Raw genomic sequence first — 21,448 nt, 5'->3', positions numbered from 1 at the left:
GTTGTTCGGCCCGGTTCCAAGATAGGCATGTCCATTTTGATGATAGGTCAAGGTAGAAAGCGTGGCACGTGTCCTCGATGCGGAAAAGTCCAGGCCGGCTTGAACATACGACATCATTCCCGGTCGGACAAAAGATGGAATTTGAAGAATCTTCCCCGATGGTATGTCGTAAAGCTTTTGGGTAAAACTATGCTAATCGCCCGAAGCACTGCTTGCGGATTGACTTGGGACACGAATGAGTTCAAACCCCCGCGTGCGTCTCTTGGCCGCAAATCCTCCTATAAACCTAGACCAAAGCCCTCGGCTACTCCTCGCGAAGTCGTATCATCTTTCACTGACAACGCGGATATCAAAAGCTTCAAGATACTCCATGTTCTGTCACAAGCCACAAAGTGCGATTTCCACGATAGGTGGATCTCTGCACGATTTCACCGCGAAGAAAGATTTAAGCGCATGCGCATGGAGAGACGGCTCCAGAGAGCTCAGGATAAGAGAGGTCAACTAGAAAGTAACTCGCTCGACCTCAGCGTGACTTGTGGACACTGGCAGCGGCATATCTCTTACGAGAATAGGCTAGATACCCCCCCAAAGCTATGATTGCTCACAATAGCTATCCCAGAATGATTTCCTTCCATTCGTCGTCTGAGAGCGTGAACGCCGCCTTGAAGACTTTGCCCAGAGCTACACGACGATGGATGCCTTCCTTTGGGAACGGCTCTACCAAGAGTACGAAGTACAAATCCCACTCGGAATCAACTCTCTCTTTCGGCAAATAATACGTCCACACCGGAAACTCCTGTTGACTGAACGATCTGGCGTCAGAGATAGCAATAAACTCGAATGTAGTCTGACCAATGGCTTCGTACTTTCCCAGCCATTCTTTGTTGACGATGATGGACCCGCATTTATCGCCCCGCCGGTCTGTGATGTGGCAGCGAGCTCTCGTTGCTCCGACATCTTCCTCCTCGAATTCGGACTCATTAGATCGTACGACGTGAAAAGAGGCCCGCCAAGTATAGAACTGCAGGAATGGCTGGTCTGGGAACTCTTTTAGACCCTCGACGGGTTGGTTGGAATCCGAGATCCTAACGTGATACGGATCTTCGGGCAAGGTCAGCCGGAACTCCAGTTGTTTTCGGTATTGTATTCCATCCGGTGGACTTCCTGTCAACGGTCGACCGTAACTATCATAGCCTTCGCGTTCGGCTACGTCCTCGGACATGCGTTTGTGGGTCTTTCTCATGCGCTCCACGTCTTTCTTGCTAAAGCTGCTTGAGCTTCGACGATTGGAAGTACCCGTCGATAATCGTGTCCTTTTTTTTCTCCTCATTTGCTTGGTCGCAGTAGAGGTAGACTCGGCACTGCTCTGTTCATCGCTCCCGTTAGGCGCAGACATAGTAGGCTCGTCTGCCGGTCGTACAGGTGCCTTGTACCCTCTCCATTTATCGTCAGTACTCCGATCAGTGAAGGAGCATTCTCTGTCCCAAAGGCGACGAAGTGTTCCATGGCCATCTCGAATATGCCAGTCAATCCATGTGTGGCCTAACAGCCAAGCCTGGACATCGGAGAGACACCCATCAACCATCTGCGGTTTGTACTGTATTCCATCGCTCTTCCACCCACACCACGACCAGCTGGGGAATTTGATGTCTTTGTACTTTGGTTCTTCCGACACCCGTTTGTAGTCTAGTAGAGCCAAGAGGTCGACGGGCTCCCACAAAAGGGCGAGATCGAAATGCGATGTTGGAAGCCCGAAAGCGAAGGGCGCCTGCATTGTGCCCTCCATCAACTTACACATTCCACTGAACGCTGCCAGAATGTCCAGCGGTTCGTAAAGCTCGCGCAATGTGTATAGGTATACGCAGTGGGCATAGAACCACATGCCACGTTGCTTGAGCTCGGTGAGCATCTGGAGAGGAGCTTGTACCAAGTCCAGCGACCATCCTCTACCCTTCCCGTCCGCGAAGATATCTTCTGACATACCAGTAGAGCGACATTGAAAGTAAATTTGACCTCTGGTGAAGATTAAGCAACGTTTGGAGAGCAGTCGTTCTTGGAACGTCCAAGCGCGTTTGTTCCACTTGGACGTCTGGATGCTGATCTCAGGTGGTTGGTGCAAGATCAGATGCACACCCTCCGCATAGACTCCGATTTGCTGCTGAGGCCGTTGGTCTTCATCCAGGGCCAGCAAACCCGTCTGCGACTCACCATCCGCAGCGCAGATCGTGAGCATCGCGTTGCCGTATATGAGATGCATGGCTCTTGCATTGAGATTCCAAGAGTGGCTACTATCCTGCACTATGCACAGTGCATCAATCCAAACATACTTGATCCCCAGGTCATGCACCAGACGAATGCTTTGCGCGAGAGCTTTCGGAAGCTTCCGTATAATGGCAGCCAGACCACCGGACTTTCGCCGACTTTGTATGTTCTCAATTTTCGTTCGGTAGTCCATCATGCCGGTGTCTCCCCAAACATAGCTCACAGCCGCATAAGCTTCGAATTCAAGACGCTCATCCGTCTCCTCGAACGGCAAAGGAACAAGGCGATCGTTCTCGATATCGATGACGCCGAAGTATGGTTCCATCAACGTCTCAAGGAATGGGTTCTCGATGCCAATCTTTCGGGTACATCGGCGGTCGTGATTCGTTTCGCATAACCTCACGAATTCGCGGATGAGGTTTTTCTTGTTCTCCGTTGCACCGAAGCGGCGACCGAGGAATTGCGTCTCCTTGTTCAACTGCTTAGGGTAGTCGAGATCGGAATTGGCGTACTTGATTGGTGCTGCTAACACGAGGTAGGATTCGAAGGCCTTGAGTGATGCATCGCTCCATGTGACTCTCAGTCGACGGGTTCGCTTCTCTCCCAGTGCGCGTCTGGGGTCGACGGAAAGACGGCCGTCCATCTCCCATGTGAGATGGCATATCGCCTTAGTAGCATCGACATCCCTCAAGAAGTCCTTCGCGATGGAGTTTACCACGAGGCGGCAGAGAGGGCAAGTTCCTGCTCTCTCAGTAATGCTGTCAAGGGTTCCCAGACGAAACCTTTCATTAGCCAATCGCAAGGAATCGAGCGACGGGCGTATCTCTGCTGCTTTGTCGTCCTCAATAACGAACTTTTCGATGCTGAGATTGAGCGATGCGCACTCCTCGCATGGTCGCTCAACTCTGTCCACAACCGCGTGGTTCTCGGCGGAATGCTTTGACATCGATCCTTCCATTAGTGGCTCGGAGTCGGTCGTCATCGACTAGATGAGGGACTTGATGTTTCGCGCCTTACAATCAAAGTTCAGCGGTTGTTTTCAGGGCTGCCCTCACACCAACCTAGGACACGGTGGACACCCTAGAGCCTATGTTGACGTTAGGTAACCTACTTCGCAAGTTCTGTGTTTGATCTAGTCTGCGAATCTGTTTAGCGATTTCCTTGTATGAGAGGGCCTTGGGATTAGTACTAAGACTGTCGCTAATCCGTTGGAATCTGACGCTCATGAAGACGAGTCTGATCCTGCTAACTCACTTTTGCAACGTTGGATCCAAGCCTGCGCATCAGAAGTAAGAGCATGGCTTCTGAACGCAGCGCGAGAAGGCTCGCCAAAGGGTACTGTAGCTGAACCGCCGTCACTCAGCTCTCACTCTGGAGATCAGCTTCCTATTTCCCAGCCGCCCATATTAGGCGACGCATATACGAGAGCACTGTAGATTCAGACGAACGACATCCAAACAAAAGGATGCAGAAGCAGAAGCAGCGTAGTCTTTGCAGTGCAGCGTGCGTCGCCGACGAACATGGTGGGTGTCTCTCCCGTGTGATTGGACCACGTTCGTTCTTCGGGAGGGTCCAGCCGCACCCGTGCGCATGAGCAAGAACATATGCATGCCGAACATGTTCCCAGGTAGTAAAAGGTCGCAGTATGCATGCTGATTCTTTAGCCACCTCCCCTTCTAAGCTGAGTCGATCTCTGCACAGGTTAGACTGTGTTTCACGCCACGGGCCCCAACAGCACCTTGCGAACAGAACCTTGGAAGCGCCCACGCTCGGCAGACCACTGCCGATCGCTCGCTATCTTGCCTGTCGGATACTCTATTCACTGCCTCCCTCCATGAGCATGTCCCCGTTATACAAAACATCTCCCCGCTAAGAGCGGATTCAACTTCGCGATAGAGTGCCCAGGTGTCTCCTTCAATTATAGCAGCGCCAACCAAGCCGCTCTCTCTCACTAGGCAAACTGCCTTCCAACCACCACTTTGAGCGCGATCTAATCCATCATTCTACTTCCCCTTCCTTCGATACGGACTTGTCATTCCTCCCTTCAGCCTCCCACCCTGCACATTCCACTCAGCCGCACTCCCCGCTGCAGCCCTGTCTTCAGACAGATCAAAGTCGCCAAAGTTTCTCTCTTTGAAATCATTCCAGCGCTCGCGAAGCGTTTTCTTCTTGCGGTCTGCTCGCCGCTGAGCATCTAAATCGGTGTATTCGGAACCGAGAACTGCTGCGAGGGTACTTGCGGGTGCGCCGCTGTGTTGTTTCGTGGGCGTGGGTCGTGATGTAGGTGAAGTGGATTTGTTATCAGGGTATTTTGGTGGCTGGGCTGATGGCTCGGCGTCGTAGTAGATTGGTGGTGTCTCGTCAGAGTCGACGTTGTCCTTGTCCACGTTGGCATTTGTGTTGACATCAGTCGATTGTGATTTTTCGATGCCCTGAGTGCAATCTGATTTCGCGCCCATGTTGCGCCTGGGAGATTGTCGCAAGTGTCTGTTGGGTTCGCAGTGTTGTCGCTGTAATGGTAGTTGCGCCAATGCTCGGTTGATGTGGGGTAGGGTGACTTATTGATACGAGCGTCTCTTAATGCCCAGGTGGCACGGCAATGTCAAAACCTCCACGATGCAAGACTTGACGTGCCGTAACTCCGATGCGCCACCGAAGGTATATGGCAAAGAATCTTATCCAGATCCAGAGACTTGCCCTAGCGCAACAGGCAGAGCCTTGCATTGTCGAGCGCACGCTGTCGTATCTATGAGTCTGTTGTAGAAACAGTCAACTGCGCTGTTAGATAGGCCTGCGAGGGCAACGGTACCATCAACATGCCCGGCTGCCTCCGCCCTGCCGTTCATCGGAAACATCGTAAGATGAGAATGCCGATATGTGAAAAATAGAAACTGGCCTTGGGGGATAGATGTGTTAGAGTTCATACGCGGGTAGCTTAGCTGAAGCGCTAGCCTGATCAGCCTCGACAGTCGACCCGCGTCGATGAATCGTCGACATCAGCAGCTCGCCGAGAGGGAAACGATCTCAAGAACCTAATCTTATAACCAAAAGTCCAAACCTCGGAAACATGTGGACATGAGTTCGATCTCAAGAGACAGTTTAGAACAGAGCCTACAGAGGTCCAAAACGAGGGAGCCGATGCGCCCTCTTTCAGCTTATTTTCAGCTCCCACTCCTGACTGAGACCAGCTTCTCTTCAACTTTGTCTTATTGAGCGGTGCATTCGTGAGACGATTACAAGGTTAGGCGAAACAGCCATCCAATCAGACGAAAGTGGGTGCAACTCAAAGGTGCTGCATGCTTTGTTGGCTGCGTCGTGGCTGCTGACCCTAAACGATTGGGCCACGCTCACCTTTTGGGATCGCTCAGCCGGACCGGTCAAGGTTTCCGGAAAGCGCGTTGGTTTTCGGAAATAACCGTGCGCCTTTGATTCAGACTTCGGTCTGGCCCTGGCTCAGGTCTGCGGGGTAAGATAATCCCGACCATCGCCATCTCTGCAGCCTTCCAGTCTGTTCAATCCCGAGGTCATATCCAATAATGCGTCTTCTACGACTTGATTCGAAAAGTCTCAAGTGGGTTCTTCATGACTTTCCAAGAGAGGTTCCATTCTACGCTATCCTTTCGCATACCTGGGGGCTCGACAAAGATGAGGTGAAGTTCGAAGATATCCAATCTGGACAGCGGGGAAAGGACGACACCAGCAAGCCAGGTTACGAGAAACTCCGCTTCTGTCAGGAGAGAGTGGAGAGGGATGGCCTCGTATACTTCTGGATAGACACTTGCTGCATCAACAAGTCGGACAACACTGAGTTGCAACGGTCACTGGCCTCCATGTTTTACTGGTATCAGAGAGCTGCCAGATGTTATGTGTATCTTTCAGATGTATCTATTGACGACTCCACTGGCGATTCTGGATCCAAGTGGGAAAGCGCGTTCTCGAAGAGCAGGTGGTTCAAACGTGGCTGGACGCTTCAAGAACTGATCGCACCAAGTTCTGTTCGCTTTTACTCCAAAGAAAGCCGCTTCCTAGGCGACAAAGATGAATTAGCGGGCACGATTAGTAAAGTTACTCGAATTCCCGGTCCAGCTCTCGAAGGATTGGAACTATCGCGCTTCAGCAAGAAGGAGCGTATGTCTTGGACCGAGGGCCGCATCACAACGGTTCCAGAAGATGCTGCCTACTGTCTAATCGGTATATTCGATGTGGAACTACCCATGCTGTATGCAGATGACAACTACGAGAGGAGGAAGAAGAAAGCTCAAAGAATGCTTGAGAAAGCGATTACGGAAGCAGAAACAGATGCCGACCACGAACGATTACACGACGTCGTACGGATTGGTGGTGCATCCTGGGGTGATCTTATCGCATTGGACGAGAAGGATCTGAAAGGATTGGATATCGATCTCGGACAATATCAGCAATGGCTGCTCTTTGAGTTCCCAAAGGAGCACAAGGAACGTGGAGGCCTTAACTGGTCGGGAGGACTTCCCAGTCTCTCGCAGACCGCAGGCAAACGAATGAAGGCATTGTTAGAAAAATACCGGGTCCATTACGAAGATCTGTCAGATCTTGAGGCTACTATGCAAACTTGGGAGGAACCATGGAAACGCTATCTGGACGAGAGTGCTATAGCTCAGACTCGAGTGCAAGGGCTGGTGGAAAATCGATGGGTCTGTTCAAAGCTACATGAGGAGGACGTCTTTACAGGCATCACTGCAGTCAGAACATTTCAAGATTTGATGATTTGGAGAGGTACATGGAAGAAGTAAAGTGCAATGAATAACGCTTAGCCATTGTGCTGAAATATCACACCCTCTTCATACTGCTCATATGCGCCTTACGGATTAACGTAGATGAACTTACGGCTTGAGTAGGTTTGAGCAGTCTCTATCGATGTCGATATCTCTCCCATAGTACCGCGATAACCCATATACAACGAGCTACTTACAGCTTCCGCAACACACACACAAGAGCCACTTACAGCTTCCGCAGCACACACGAGATACATAATAACTAACTCTGCCTATTAGATAATAGAAGGGATGAGAAAGAGGCCGATGCCAAAATTACTGGGACGATCTTAATCCGACAGGCAAACATTCATCTACAACGGACTAAACTATCACTCGACTTCCCCAGAAAGCAGACATGCACCCACTCAACCACCCAATCATACAACAGTACCATCCCAGACACTCAGCAGTACCCAACGCGCAGTAGATCCATCGAATCGACCCCGCATTGTAGCCATGTCAGAATCAGCTGGGCTCCGCAGAACTGAAACACCAGGCTGCGCGCATGAGACGTGATCCAACAGCGGAGCTGCGCAAGCCTAGGTAGCCTGTCAACACCTGACTCCAGCAGCGGTCCACGGGTGCCTAGGTGCGACCTCAAGTCGGTATGTGTATCATCGAAAGGCCAGTTAGTGGCTTGACAAGTCATCTGGCGTCCACTATCAAACTCGAACTCAGAATAGCGAGAACAATATATACGCTTACAATGGCTCATCTCTCCACGTATGATGATGACACACCAGAAACCGACGTTCAAGCGCACACGCCCTCACATCACGACATCAACACACTGCAACATACAAGTCTACGCAGTAATCATTACAACTATAAACCACCGGCCAGCAAATATACCCATTCCACAGAAACAAACCACTTCTCAAACAAAGCAGTCAAAGTGGTATAAACGCCTATTTCCAATGTTATGATTGGGAAGTTGAAGCCCCGAAGGCCCCGAAGGGGGAGAGAAAGAAGAAGTGAGTGTACAAAAAAAGGGGGTGGATGGGAATGAATCTATTATTCTCCTTGGCTAGAAAGAAAAAGCTATAACAGCTTTTGATCTTTGCCTTACAAGACTTTTGGTGCTACATGATTGGGTTGTGGAGAGGGTGCTGTGCGATTCGGGTTCGACGGGGGGAGATGCGCATTGGTGCTGGGGTCGGGAGTCGCGGGGTCGGGGTGCTGGATTCGTTTCGTGTCGACTTTAGGCAAATTCGGGATGACCGCAGCCACCTGGAGTCTTTTCCGCGGGTGGACAATAGGTTGAGACACCATTGACCAATTCCCAATGTCCGAATCTGGTGCCATGGTTGTACGACGAAACGACTCCGCCTCCTCCTCCGAATTGGGACGCATGCGACGACGCTGCTCTATCAAGGATCTCCGGGTAAGTGCGAGGGACGTAGACCGATGACCCCGGGGGAGCGAAGTTCCGTGCGCGACGACATTCTTCGAACGGATGGGCTCCGTACTGTGCTTCGAGGTGCTGGGATACGCGAGGGGGAGCTAGAACCTATGCTTTAGCCACATGCTAGACGGTACCTCCAGGGAGGTTATCCAACATCTTGGCCAACACAAGGTTCGAGCAGTGCTGGGGGAGGGAAGGGGTATCAAGACAATCAGGCCATTACGCCTTGGTTGCCGCCTGGGAAGGGGAAGTCAGTGGGCTGGAGTATATATATAAGGTGGGGATGTCGATTTCACTAGAGAGGGGCGGGGCGGAGGTAGGGGTTGTAGCCGAGCGACGTACCGACTTGACGCTTGATCTGTTCACGTGCCCATCGAGCAGTGTCTCGGGTTCGACCGCTGAAGTCTTGGTTGGCGCGTGTCTCCCTCGCCATTGCGGTGAGGAACTCGTGACGGAAGTACTCCCGGAAGTCACCAGCTGGGAACGCATCCGCGAGGTCACTAAATGATGTTAGTGGGATATATTGAAAGAGGGACACCTGTACATACCCGATAACACCACATGAAGATCGGAGGAGAGCCTCAGTGCGGTTGCTGTCTGCTTGGATAGTGCGGAGAAGGTCGAAGATGGAGTCAAGGTATGGGACAATGAGTTGAGCTGGAACTGTTAGTGTGTGATCAACGTCTTGGATTACAAAACTTACTCTTGTTGCTGCTCTTCATGGCAACGATGCACCCATCCCATGCATCCATAATACCCTCACGGAGAGAGGTAATGTAGTCGATCATCTCGTAGTTGCCCTCAGTGGTCAATGTGACTTGTCCAGCTTGTTGCAGCACTTGAGCAACAACAGTCAGGTAAGTCTCGAACGCGCCGTGGATGGCATGTGCGATATCACCGAAGCATTGCAGGATAGCTGGCTTGAGCTGGTTGCCAAGTTGAGGGCTGCGGAGGTTGTGGAGAAGCGAGTTCATGAAGGCATCACAGAATGGCTGGACGTTCTCGCCCAGAGATCGAGTGATGTCAGATACCAGTCCAATGGCCATGGAGCAGAGTGCGGGCTCTTCCTGGTTGTTGAGGGCGTTGTAAAGGAATGGTGAGAAAGCCTCCATGTACTTCTGGAAGTCCTCCTCGAGAGCCGTCGCGATCGAACCAATGGCGGCAAAGACAGTGTCTGGCACACTGGACTTGGGAGGCAGAGATGAAAGTAGGCTCAGCAGCGCCTGCATGATACGGTCGGCCTGGGGCCTGATATCGCTCTCCATACGCTGGATGATCGCCATGATGACACTAGCCAAGCTAGTCTGCATCTCTTCGAGAGTCAGCTTGTCCTCAACGTTGACAACCTGCGATTGGAGTGCCATGGACTTCTCCAGACGCTCCAGGATGACGTTGGCGAGCTCGTTGACGAGAGGAACGCTGTCACCAGCGGCGTTGTTGACGAAGGAGTTGAGTACTTCGTATGCGGCTGTGCGGAGCGTGTTGTCGGCATCAGCGCGCTCGGTGACTTGCAAGAGGCTCTGCACGCTCTGGGCGAAGTGGGGCGACAATGGGTTGGTTGTGCAACCGGGCTCTCCCGCGAACCTGTCGGCCAAGTTCATCAGCGACCAACAGCACGATGCGGCCATCTTAGGGTTGCTGGCGAGACCATTGAAGAGAGCTCCGATCAGGGGAGGCAGGTGCTGCTGTGCGTCGAGTGCGCTGGGAACCGCCTCGCAGATACGGCCCAAGGCGTATGCGGCGGAGTCCTTGACGTGGATGTTCTGGTCGTCCATCATTCCGATCAAAGTAGGCAGAGCTTGCTTAACGATGGGGTCTAGCACAGACTCCTCGGGACCCTCCATGATGGCACCAAAGGCGGAAACGGACGCATCACGGTAGTGCCAGTCTTCTGAGCGGATGTACTTCTCGATGAAAGCAAGAACAGGGGGCATAACGCCGCTACCGACACACTGTGCCCAGAGCTGCAGACATTGGTATGCTGCGCGGGAGGTGTTGTACTCGTTGTCGTCGGCATCCTCGTCTTGCTTGGCGAGAAGCTCGAGAAGCACTGGCACGACCTCTTGTGTAGCAACTCGGGCAAAGTTGAAGTATTCGCGGAGTTCGGTGGAGCCCTCGGCTTGAGCTTGGCTGTTGTCGTCCTCGATAGCGATTTCCTCCTCACAGACGGTGCACCAGAACTCGACAGCCAGCTTGGCAACATCTTCTTCCTCGCTCTTCATACCTTGGATGGTAAGACCAAATAGCGCCTTCTCCATGTAGAAGCGCATCTTGTCGTAGTACAGACCCATGATGCGGTTGAGACATCCGTACGAGCCCTGCTGGATGCGGCTGTCGTCCGCTTGTGTGGCTTCGCAGATGACCTGCATGATGTAGTTGCGCTCGCCCTCATTGTCAAAGTTGGAGCGGACGAACTCGATCGAGTCGCTGAGCGCGTTGATGGCGGCTACACGGACGTCGTTGTTGGCCTCCTCCTTGCGGGCACCCTGGACGACAGCCGTCAGGATAGCGTTGGAGTGCTGTGCTAGCGCGTCCCTCAACTCTACATCGTCTGTGTCACACACGAAACCGATTGTGGTAAGCGAAGATTGCTTTTGGGCGTCGCTGCCCTGACCGACACTCTCGACGAGCGAGGTCATGAGCTCCGGCCATTGATTGCGGGGTATCTCGATAGCAGCCACGGAGGCGATGAACTGTGCAGCGGCGGAGCCTACATTCTTGTTGGGTGTGGCCAGAGTCCGCAGGGCCATGTCCTTGACCTGCTGCTTGATCTGGGTGTCGAGGCTGAGCCATCGTTCTTGAACCTGACGTAACCGGGCATACTCGCGAGCGGTGAAGGCGTTCTTCAGGGCGAGGGCGGCGGCCTGTCGGATCTGGGGCGCGGCTTGTTCATTTGCGAGTTCGCCGCCGAGGACGGTGAGGTATTGAGGCTGGTGGTAGACGTGTTAGTGGATATGTTCTGGCTATGTCTCGGGGGGCATGCAGCCTTCTGGCAGCGGGGGACTCACAAAGTCGGAGTCGGCAGCCTGGATGAGCTGTTGCTCGGCGCTGTTACGGATGCTAGCGTCTGCAGAAGGGTCAGTCGAGCTTCTAGAAAAGTGCGGGTCTCAGCAAAGGCAGCATACCGGCGGAGTAGGTCCCCTCCAACACCTGGTTGATATCCATAACTGCTGAAGGGTGCTTCAAAGATTCAGGCGGGGTATCTGGCGGTGGGAAGAATTAAAGGGCCGCGGTGGCGGGAGAAGCAGAAGGTGGTGCGGCAGGAAGGCAGGGAGTGGTGAGGTTGCGGAGGGCGTCCGTCGTAGGGAGGGAATTTGAAGCGAAAGAAGGTCGAGCGTAGACAGGCCTAGTTCACGTGTTGTTTTCCTCCTAAAGGGTCTGCCCCACTAACAGTGCGGACTTTGGTGCAAGGAGACGGGCGTAAGGGCAGCCAGTCAAAGAGCAGCAAGCAACAGGCAAACACGGCGTTTGACAGTGAGACGGCGTCGTGAGGGCGAGGGTGAGGTGAGAAATTTATTCTTCCGCTGCTTCAGGCACCGTCGATGGGTTCGTTGGAGGAAGGAGCGGCGCCCGCCTGGCAACGGCGCATTGGCTCGCTTGCGCATCGTGCTTTCCCCCCCAGATTGAGCTCGCCCTCCCGCATGCAGCCCTGTGAGAGCCATGACACTGAACGAGGGTCCTACCGTCCTGCACAGACTCTGCATAGAGTTATGACATCCAGCCTAGTCGTTGTGCACCTTGAGTTCTTGATACTGTTACATCGCGTCCTCGTGGTTCTGTCTGGAAGCCAAGCCAAGCGTCTACCTGCAGCCCGTCAATCACCTCGAGGCTATTGGACGATACACGCGCATCATGACGAATCGCATCGATGCAAAACTCTAGTACGCGAACATCATCATCTTGGAAGTTCCAGTCATCGCGGCAGCCTGCATTGTGTATGTCTTTGAAGTAGCTGGTAGCGACGGCAGCCTACAGCTGTACCTACATCTGGACGCCTAGAGAGGGTCACGGGGATTGATTCTTTGCTTAGACATGGGCTAATGGACGAGTGAGTGCCAAAATCTGTGTGCTCACGTGTCCGACTGTTCATCTTTCGAGGGGGCAGAGTTGCTCTTACCAGTCCTATCTGGCGGAAGCTCTTTAGTGCTACTGGAAGAGGGTTTAACTAGGCCTGAACTATGTCCCCTGACAAGTACCAACATTTACGGAAAAAAACTTATTCCCTCTTTTAGATGTACCGTATGGCTACAGTCTGCGAGGAAGAAATACACTGCATCGCGTCCCACAATACGACGGTAGACACGATGTCTGCTTTTAGCACATGATGGATCTGACTATAGACAAGCTCCTTCACACGAGGATCGAGCCCGTACTAACCTCAATATCTCGTGGGAAAGCGGTAGCCTGCATACTCACATGTTCAAGTCAATACAGGCTGGAATAAACGCAGTAGTGGTAGTACGAGGATCATTATGATAGCCTTATATACAATGTATCCAACCCACCCGCTAAGTGTCAATTGACACCCGTCAGCCACCGCAGTCCCATCAACACAAATGAGCACTTGATCAGAAACAGCTTGTTCACATCCTCCCACTAGCCCTCGGATTCTCCGCCTCCTGCCTCCTCCAATCCCTCATCTCCTTCGTCCCCAAACTCCCCAAACCCCCCTCACCCCTCCTCTCCCAACCCCCCAACCTAACAACCAACCCCGTCGCATTATCCGCCCCCTCACTCCCCGTACTCGTCTCCGTCGCAAAAGCCACAACATCTCTCGCCGCCTGTTCCGGCGTCTTGGCCTCTTTAACAATATCTACAATCTCCTGGTCACTCAAATGACCCGACACGCCATCTGAACACAAGATGAGGAAAGAGTATTCAGCGGGCGACAGTTCTATACGCCGGATCTCGGGTTCTGCGGATACTCCGACGCGTTTGTGTGCCATGTCGCCGAAAGAACGGGTATTTGCGAGACCGGACATGCGTTCTTCGCCGAAGGAGTCTGTGACGAAGGAGGCGGCGAAGCGGCGGAGGCGGGTTGCTTCTTCGGGGAGGGAGGGGTGGTGGTTCGATGTTAGGGGGACGGCGAGCCCGGTTGCGGTGTTGCAGAGAAGTATCCTAGTATCGCCGACATGAGCGGTTATGAGGGAGGATGGCGAGGACGGGTGCCAGAAGGGTGAGGGCGTGGGCGTCGAGATGAGGGCTACGCTGCATGTGCTGCCGCCTTTGAAGCGGCTTGTACCGCCGATGTTTGTGCTGGTTTGGCGTGATGGCTGCCCGAGGATGTCGTCGTCGTTCAGAGCTTTGTCTGCGCGGACGGGGTCTTCTTCCTTTTTGCCGACTTGGGCGGCGACGAAGTCGTAGTCGGCTTTGAGGAAGGCGTATTCGAGGACGGTTTCAATTCCGATGCCTTCTTTGACGTCTTCGGGTATTGTGGGGTTGCTGGTGTGGCGCTTCTCAATGACTTCTTTCTCGGCAGGATGGCCGCGTCCGCCCGCGGACATGGAGAAGTACTCGGGCTTGAAGCGTCTGAAGTATCCGCCTACGAGCTCCTTCCATTGCTTGACCAGCTGCTGCTCGAGCTCTTCAGCTTTCCGCACGCTGTCTGACTGTCGCACTGGTGCAACGCCTTCGATTGAACCGTCCATAGATTTAGAGCCGGCAGTTGGCAGCTGGTCTTTACTACCAGGCTGTGGCGGCTTCATAGCTGTTGTGCCCGGTGGCGTATGCGTTTCTATAGCATTCAGACTCTCCTTGTCCCTCTGCCTTCGGTCGCCAGAAGAAGCCTCCCCTTTGGCCTTTGGGTTGCCAGACTGGGTCTCGGTTCTTTCCCGTGCGAGGCTGCTCGTGAGCTCAAATTGCTTGGTCGCCTTCTCCAGGTAGTCGTGCAGCTGCTCCCTCAGGAAGCCGGAGCACTCAGCGCCGCCATGGCCATCGAAGACGCCAAAGTAGAAGACCTGTGGATCTCCACTCGCGCCTACGTCTGGTGTGACCTCGGTGTCTGCGCTTTGTCCCTTTCTGCTCAGAGAGATGGGGCGCCGCCGTGCGAAAGCGGGGAGGTCGATGGTGCCCGCCTGGAACGCATCTTCGTTGTATGGCCGCGACCCCCGCGACAAGGAGACGCCGAAATGATGTTTTGCGCTCTTCAATGGTATGCGGACGACGGTCATCTCGCGCGACGTGCCAACGACGGCAGCCGGCGACCGCCCCGACTTGTCCGCATTGTACGGCGTGCTCTTGTCCCGCGGGAGCTTGTGGTGCAGCGCGGGCTGTGTGACTCGCGAGTCAGGATGCAGCGACGTCGAGGGTATGTGGGTTATGAAGTATTCGTGGAAGCAGCGTCGCTGGCGGGGGTGGTGATAGGTTGGGGGCAGCCTGGGGGCATGGGCGCAGATGCAGGCAACGCGGTGTCCTATCGTGCCTCTTTGGGCGTGGAGGTTCGGTTTCCACATGTCGTCTCTTGCTGCGAAGGACGCATGGCGCGGTTAGGTGGGTAGTTATGTCATGGTTGGTGACCTTGGGATAACCAATTCCAAGCTCCAAACTCGCCATGTTCCGCTGTTCCTGGGGCCGCACTCCCGCCTTTGCCTTTTTCGGCACGTCATCCGTTAGCCCTACTCCACCACGCCATCAGGGCGCCGAGGTAATGTTGAACACCACAATATTGCATGATTCTCGAAAGGCCTTTGTTGAGCCTTGCGCCCTCGTCTGGGCAGCTGACAAGAGATCAATTGCAGGTTGGAATACCACGTTGAATCGACGATAACTCAAGATCACAACACATTCGGGGGCGAGGAGGTACGATGGTCTTAATCATAGAGTAGTAATTTGAATTACTGACAGCACATTGAGTCCTCCTGGGTCTTCTGTGAAACTTTTAATATCTTATATATGTGTAATCGCAGTTCAGTGCATTATATCATATTATCGTGCCTCGTTGGTGGTGCACCTGGGGCTGGGCTCATCCTCCCCTTCACTACAATCATCCTTTGCACATCCGCCGTGGCAACAATCGTCGGGCTCCACGGATCGAGATCCTCGCTGACTCTGTACACGCTGTGCTTCTTGTTATTCTTCATCTCCTGCGCGACCATGTCTTGGCTCCTCAACGCAATGGAGTCGTCGGGCTGTAGGGACCCTTTGCGTGAGTTGGAGTAAGACGACGCCTTTGACCGAACATCAGAAGCGATTTTGCGGAAGAGCGGGCGAAGGATGGCGATTGAGGCTGCAATTATGCCTGTGCCCGGCTCGGCGGTCGCCCATATCGTTGCTTTGACGGCATCGACTAGATAGTCGTTAGTACATGCTTGAATGATGGCATGTAGGTGAAGAAAGACTCACCATGTAAACCTGGTCCATTGTAACCCAGTCCCTTCAGGTAGACCATCCTGAGGATTGAGCTCACACTGCCCACTGCACCCAACGCCATAACCATGCTAACGCTGATCTTACTCCTTCGATCGAGGTCACTATCCAGTAGGACGGAGATCGGTACCAATACGAACGTCCAGTCAGCGATTACGTTGATGATGCCGTAGAGATACCCGGAGGTGAGAACAAGAACGGATGGCAAGCAGTTGGGCGATGACGGTGATCGCAGGTTATCTGCGAGACGTGTTGGGTCGCCGCAATGGAAGATGATGATCAGAACGTAGTAGAGACCGTATGTTGCGCTGATGACGAGAACGACGTGGAATAGATGCCTTTGCCATCTCTTTGTAAGGACCCTTAGAAAGAAGAGACCTAGCGAGACTTTAAGGAAGCTCGTCGTTAGGACGTAAAAGACTTCGGAAAGTTGAATAAACTGCAATCTAATTAGCACTGAGAGGGATGTGAAGTCTGGTGGCATACTCACAATCAAGGTTACGTGGATATCCTCTTCGCCGAAGAGTTTTCGGTCCATGCTCCGAAATGTGATGGCCATTACGAAGGCGCAATAGGAAGTAAACAATAGAAGTGAGGCCACCATAGCAGCGTCGTCCCAACCTGGAGATCTCGTGATGCGATACCGCACCCATAACCGCAAACCGACTGTGACATAGCTCAAAATGATAAGTGTTATTATACCGTAGAAGGTGATTCGACCCAGGAGCACCAGCTCCATAAGCTTTTCGCTTGCCATAGTTTAGAAGGGAATTAACATTGATGTATAGATATAAGGTCCGAAATCGGGAAGGGACCAACCACGCACTGGCGGAAGATTAGCAGTCGAGAAGTAGCACGACGGTGAAGGATCCGAGCTGCAGGTAGAGGTAGCCGGGCATTATGAACGCATGGCCTTGACCACGATGACCGCGGTAGGAAACATCCCGGTAGAACGCGTTGCATGCATGGTGAGGGTTCGGGTGTGTGGTATGGGTCATGAACTTTGTTATTCTGCAATCCTTCACCGATTGGTCACTGACGTAGGTGGTAACCCGAATGGTTTGTGAATGACCTGGATGTCGCAGCTCAAGCATCCCAGATGTTTGGTGTTTAGTAATGTAACCCATGCGGATCAGATCCCGCCCACAGTGTTCTCGGCAGTCCGAAGGATGTTTGATGCGTGGGAGCCCCTGTTGTCATGGTCAGGGTGTCTCGAGAGGCTCGTCGATCTTGAAACACTGCTTCCACATCCAGCGGGTGGGCATGAGCACCGAGGTCATGTACGCTGGGGAAGCTGGCCTCATCGATGACGCTATGAAAGAAAGCCTTGTCGGATTGCGAAGTCGTACGATATCAGAGTCTGGATATGCCTGTGAGAAGTCGGTCTCCCCGATGGGTGAGCTGCATTTCCGAACACCCCAGGAGGTAGTGCCACCCGCAAAGGTCTGGAGTTGACCCATGAGAAACACAAGTTTCGATACAAAGAGCCTCGACGACTCGTTCTCCACATGGCAATAAGGAAACGCGCTCGATGTTATACAAATCTGGAATTATGGTATGATTGACAGCGGAGTGTAGTTTTGACGACGTCTCAATCTCCTCTCCCAGATGCGATAGGTTGGTGTTCTCGAAAGCTCTCATGTTTGACTAAACAGTCCGTGTTTGACGAGGGCGCGTGAGGCGTGTTTCGCGTGGGCCTGGTGCAAAAGGGAACATCCCCAAACGACTCACGTGCAGATGCGGCACGCATGTTTGATCGTCCCAACATTAGGAGAGAACCGAACCCGTGGATACCTGAGGCGAACGTCACTCGGTGTTCGTAAGGCCCACGGTTGTGGCCACAGGTGTCAAGACGGGAAGGCCCGTGTGGTTGAAGATGGTCCGGGATCTCGGCAACATAGATGCTCCGATCCTAGCGCCTCGGCGAAAGTTTTCTTCTTTGTCTTCGAGCTGCAGCGCCTCAACTTTTACTTCACATGCGCGGCCAGCATCAGGGGACAACTTTGAACACTATGATCTTGGATTTCCATGGTTATAATGTGCAAAGTTGTCAAAGGGTGTTCAACACGCATGTGCCTTCAATCTAGGCTCCCAGCGCGTTGCAGCGCGCGACATGGCTCTACAGGCTCTACTTCGCACATGCTCACTTCTAGTGCAGCGCGAGACTAACCCAGTAATTGGTAAGTTCCATCATTCCTACACCCTCCCCTTTCATGATGAAAAAAAGACAAAATTCACAGACCTGTTCGTAAAAATTGTGTCGAAAACTTTGCTTTATATAATCTGATCACCTCCTTTGGCTACCTGCTTCCCTACGTCCACATTAGAAAGCTCATTGGCTAACAAAGAGCAGTTATCGGTTCATGCGATCCACTTGTCCACATTACCAGGCGGTCCGGAGTCTTGTTCAACACCACATCTGCTTGAAGTAAGCCATCGCCACGATGATGAGTGGGGTTGTTTCTTCAATTGATAGAGCGACTCGAACAATGCTGGTAATTCACCGCCTGGCCGCCCTTTCAAGACCGCTTTGTAGCTCAGCACAATGATGCACACCATAGTATACTTACACTCGACATTCCTTTGTCCAATTCAAATCTGTAACCTCACAAGACTCGATGAAAGAATCTCGTGAGCTCTCATATATATACGATGTGAGCCGTGTTATCTGTGCGTCCCGTACGCCGTGAACCTATCAGATCGCTCAAGCTATGTATCCATCTACCGTTTCACGCATCTCGCCAATCTCTCCGAGGTCACACAAGGATCAACCCGCAAACGCATACAACCAATACGATATACAGTCAGGACTTCCAACGCTCAACGCTCGTCAGCCCGATTCGATAACAGATACTCATCTACGAACAGGTCCTGCTCATACAGTATCAGGAACCGGCTCCGGCGCTGTGCTGGGTCTACCCAGTACAATCGATCCTTGCCTTCTCGGCGAGTTTGACTTGACGCAATTCAATCTCAACGAAGATTACAACGATGATACATTCGGTCTAGACTTCGACTGGATACCTAATAATGGCCTTGATGTGCCCATGGATGAGGTGCCTTTGAACGGGGGCGACGTAGGTGCATTCCAACTCGGTGATTCCTCTCAGGAGAACCAAGCTGGTCAAGGATTCGTATCTGCGCCTCTACAAGATAAACTCAATGATCAGTCACATCAGTGGGTCAACCAGAATGCGGTTGGACAAATGCCGACTGATTTGGTTCCCGTAGAGCCGCATGGCAACCAACCTAATGACCCTACCTATGACTTCTCGCAGGATCTTGGTCTCTGGGATACTAACTTCGAGATGCCATCTCAGTTCTTAGACACCACTCCCGGCTTCTCAGCATTTCCAGGTGGTAACACGTTCATGTCGGACATGTCGCAGTACCCTGTTGCTCCCCAGCCTTCACAGACGTATCCCGACCCATTCACTCCGATGTACCCAGTTCAGCCGTACTACCAACCAACACAACAGCCGTATCCGCAACAGCACACTGGATACGTGGCGATGCCTACCGAACAGTATACTGGATCACATCAATTCAACAAAACCTTTCCTTCAAGCTCTCGCCAATCCAGTCGCCCCGTACCGCAATTACCCAAACGTAAACGTACTCAATCTGGCTTCGGATCTGATGATGACGCTTATGTCGCCAAGCAACCTCCCAGGCAGCTTACACATCGAACCCGATCATCAGTAGATACTCGTCACGATTCTAACGTTTCATGCGCGAGCTCGGTTAGCAAACCGGTCAAAGTAGCTGTCGTGCGCGCAGGAGAAAAGCCAAAGAAATGCGACGACAAGCCATGGGTTCGCGTTAACAACACAACTAGGGGCGAAACCACACGCACCGCTCGCATCAACCAACACGCAGAAGAAGGTCGCAAATACAAGACCAAGCCTCTTCCTCACGGCAACTGGTCATCATCATCAGGCTTCAAATTCGAGTATAGCCAAAACAACGGCATGCACGAGTTCAAGAAGCGTACCATGACTGCCCGCGAGATTCATGAGTACATCACCCAGTATCCCGGCGACAATCTGCGCATTTGGATCCAGCCCGTAGCCTCAGACTCTGCCCGTCGTTATGCTTCTGCATCTCACAGCCACTGTCGCTTCGACGCATGCCCAATGCGTGTGTACACCGGCAAAGGCACAGCTGAAGTAGGCAACTACCGCGTCGCATTCGACGAAAAGCACCGAACCTATGGTACCGGCGTGGTTGATCCGTACGACTGTGTGGGCTTCGCTCATTTATACTGTATGGAGCGCTTCCTAGACTTTGCCTACATCTGCCAGGTCGCTAACGTCAAGGTTGATCAGCGAGTAGGCATGGAGAAAGAGCCGAAAGGCCACTTCGCATCCGCGTTCGGCTCGAAACATCATTACGAAGCGGCGTTGGCTAGCAAGTTCATCGAAGCTGCTAGCAAAGGCCGATTAGGTGATACTCACGAGTTCTCTGACTACCCCGTTCATGAACACTACAAGGGCGGTCATCCTAAGCCTCACGAACGCACACTTATCTACGCACTCTACGGCATGAACATGAAACATCGTGCGAAGTCGCAGATGAAACAGTTTATCCTCCAACGCAAGATCCGTCCCGGTTCTTTCCCGGTTCACCGCGGTGACATGGAAGTCAAGCTCGTCGACAAGAAGATCGAGAAAATGGATGTCTATATAGACTATAAGCGAGAGGGATCAAAGAAGGAATTCGACTACTCAGCCTACTACGATGTCCTACATCCAGAGATTAACCAGCGCATCGCAGAAATGGAGAAGAAGCGCGATGAATTCATCAAAGAAGACGAAGCGGGTATTGGTGGTAAGCGCAAAACACCACGTCGGACTATCACGTTCGTGGATTCAGATGATGAACGACAGACGCCTTCGCGGAAGCGATCGCTTTCCAAGAAGCGCCAGGCTACTGATAGCGACTCCTCTGATGACGAGCGTCCGGCACTTAAACGCACGTCTACGGCACGCTCTACGGGACGTATAACCGCCATCTCCGACTCCGAAGACTCAGACTCCTTCGAGAAAATCATCAACGGCACCAAACCCCGTCAAGGTTCCCGCGCAGGTCTCCGCAAGAAACCCCGCATCAACTACTCTGAGCCCTCTGATCTTCCCATCCAAGCCCAAGTCCAATCCGCCGCTCCACCCCCATCCAGCGATTTCATGGCCAACTACGCCCCCGCAATCCCCTTCGACGACCGCAAACAAAGTCTCAGCGCTTTCTTCCCTGCTAACAACGATCCTTCTTGGTCTAATCTAGATCTCGATGAGTTTTCTATTGAGGGCATGGATGATGTTTGTATGGATGAGGAGGCTGTTGATGCGCTGATTGGTAATAATGCGAAGTACCGGCGGCAGAGTTCTACGTTTGAGAATGGGCCGTGGGCGTCTGGGTCCAGGACTGCGAGTTTTAATGCACAACCTGTGTCTGGGAGTAGGGAGTTTAGGAGAGAGGATCCGCCTAGGTGTGTTGCGGAGGGGGAAGTCGTGGAGGAGGTAGAGGATGGGTCAGTGGGAAGGATGAGGAGAAGTAAGAGGTTGGCTGGTAAGGGTACGCCGGCTTCCTTTGTTGCTGGATAGCTTCGTTAGCTAAGCATGTT

At 52.8% G+C, this 21,448-nt stretch overlaps 5 protein-coding genes across 5 annotated transcripts; 2 read left to right on the top strand and 3 right to left on the bottom strand.

Annotated features, from left to right (window-relative positions):
* Positions 1-610: 610 nt before the first annotated feature.
* J4E84_007264 (uncharacterized protein) lies at positions 611-3,220 on the bottom strand (the record flags this gene model as incomplete). Its single annotated transcript, XM_049389849.1, has 1 exon — positions 611-3,220. One exon carries the CDS (start codon positions 3,218-3,220, stop codon positions 611-613), a length of 2,610 nt encoding a protein of 869 aa, XP_049242593.1.
* A 2,687-nt stretch (positions 3,221-5,907) lies between these two features.
* Positions 5,908-7,031, top strand: J4E84_007263 (uncharacterized protein; the record flags this gene model as incomplete). Its single annotated transcript, XM_049389848.1, has 2 exons — positions 5,908-5,912; positions 5,963-7,031. 2 exons carry the CDS (start codon positions 5,908-5,910, stop codon positions 7,029-7,031), a joined length of 1,074 nt encoding a protein of 357 aa, XP_049242592.1.
* Positions 7,032-8,755: 1,724 nt separating this feature from the next.
* J4E84_007262 (uncharacterized protein) lies at positions 8,756-11,625 on the bottom strand (the record flags this gene model as incomplete). The annotated part of the gene is made up of 5 exons (XM_049389847.1): positions 8,756-8,960; positions 9,009-9,117; positions 9,164-11,390; positions 11,469-11,527; positions 11,586-11,625. The coding sequence occupies 5 exons, from the start codon at positions 11,623-11,625 to the stop codon at positions 8,756-8,758; spliced, it is 2,640 nt and encodes an 879-aa protein (XP_049242591.1).
* A 1,418-nt stretch (positions 11,626-13,043) lies between these two features.
* On the bottom strand, positions 13,044-14,912 carry J4E84_007261 (uncharacterized protein; the record flags this gene model as incomplete). The annotated part of the gene is made up of 1 exon (XM_049389846.1): positions 13,044-14,912. The coding sequence occupies one exon, from the start codon at positions 14,910-14,912 to the stop codon at positions 13,044-13,046; it is 1,869 nt and encodes a 622-aa protein (XP_049242590.1).
* A 3,624-nt stretch (positions 14,913-18,536) lies between these two features.
* Positions 18,537-21,428, top strand: J4E84_007260 (uncharacterized protein; the record flags this gene model as incomplete). Its single annotated transcript, XM_049389845.1, has 1 exon — positions 18,537-21,428. The coding sequence occupies one exon, from the start codon at positions 18,537-18,539 to the stop codon at positions 21,426-21,428; it is 2,892 nt and encodes a 963-aa protein (XP_049242589.1).
* Positions 21,429-21,448: the final 20 nt, after the last annotated feature.

This window comes from Alternaria hordeiaustralica (assembly GCF_023758085.1).
Source record: "Alternaria hordeiaustralica strain BMP 2776 chromosome Unknown scaffold_15, whole genome shotgun sequence".
NCBI classification, from domain to species: Eukaryota; Fungi; Ascomycota; class Dothideomycetes; order Pleosporales; family Pleosporaceae; genus Alternaria; species Alternaria hordeiaustralica.
Note: the sequence above shows the minus strand (reverse complement) of the source record. Positions and strands in the feature narration are given on the sequence as shown.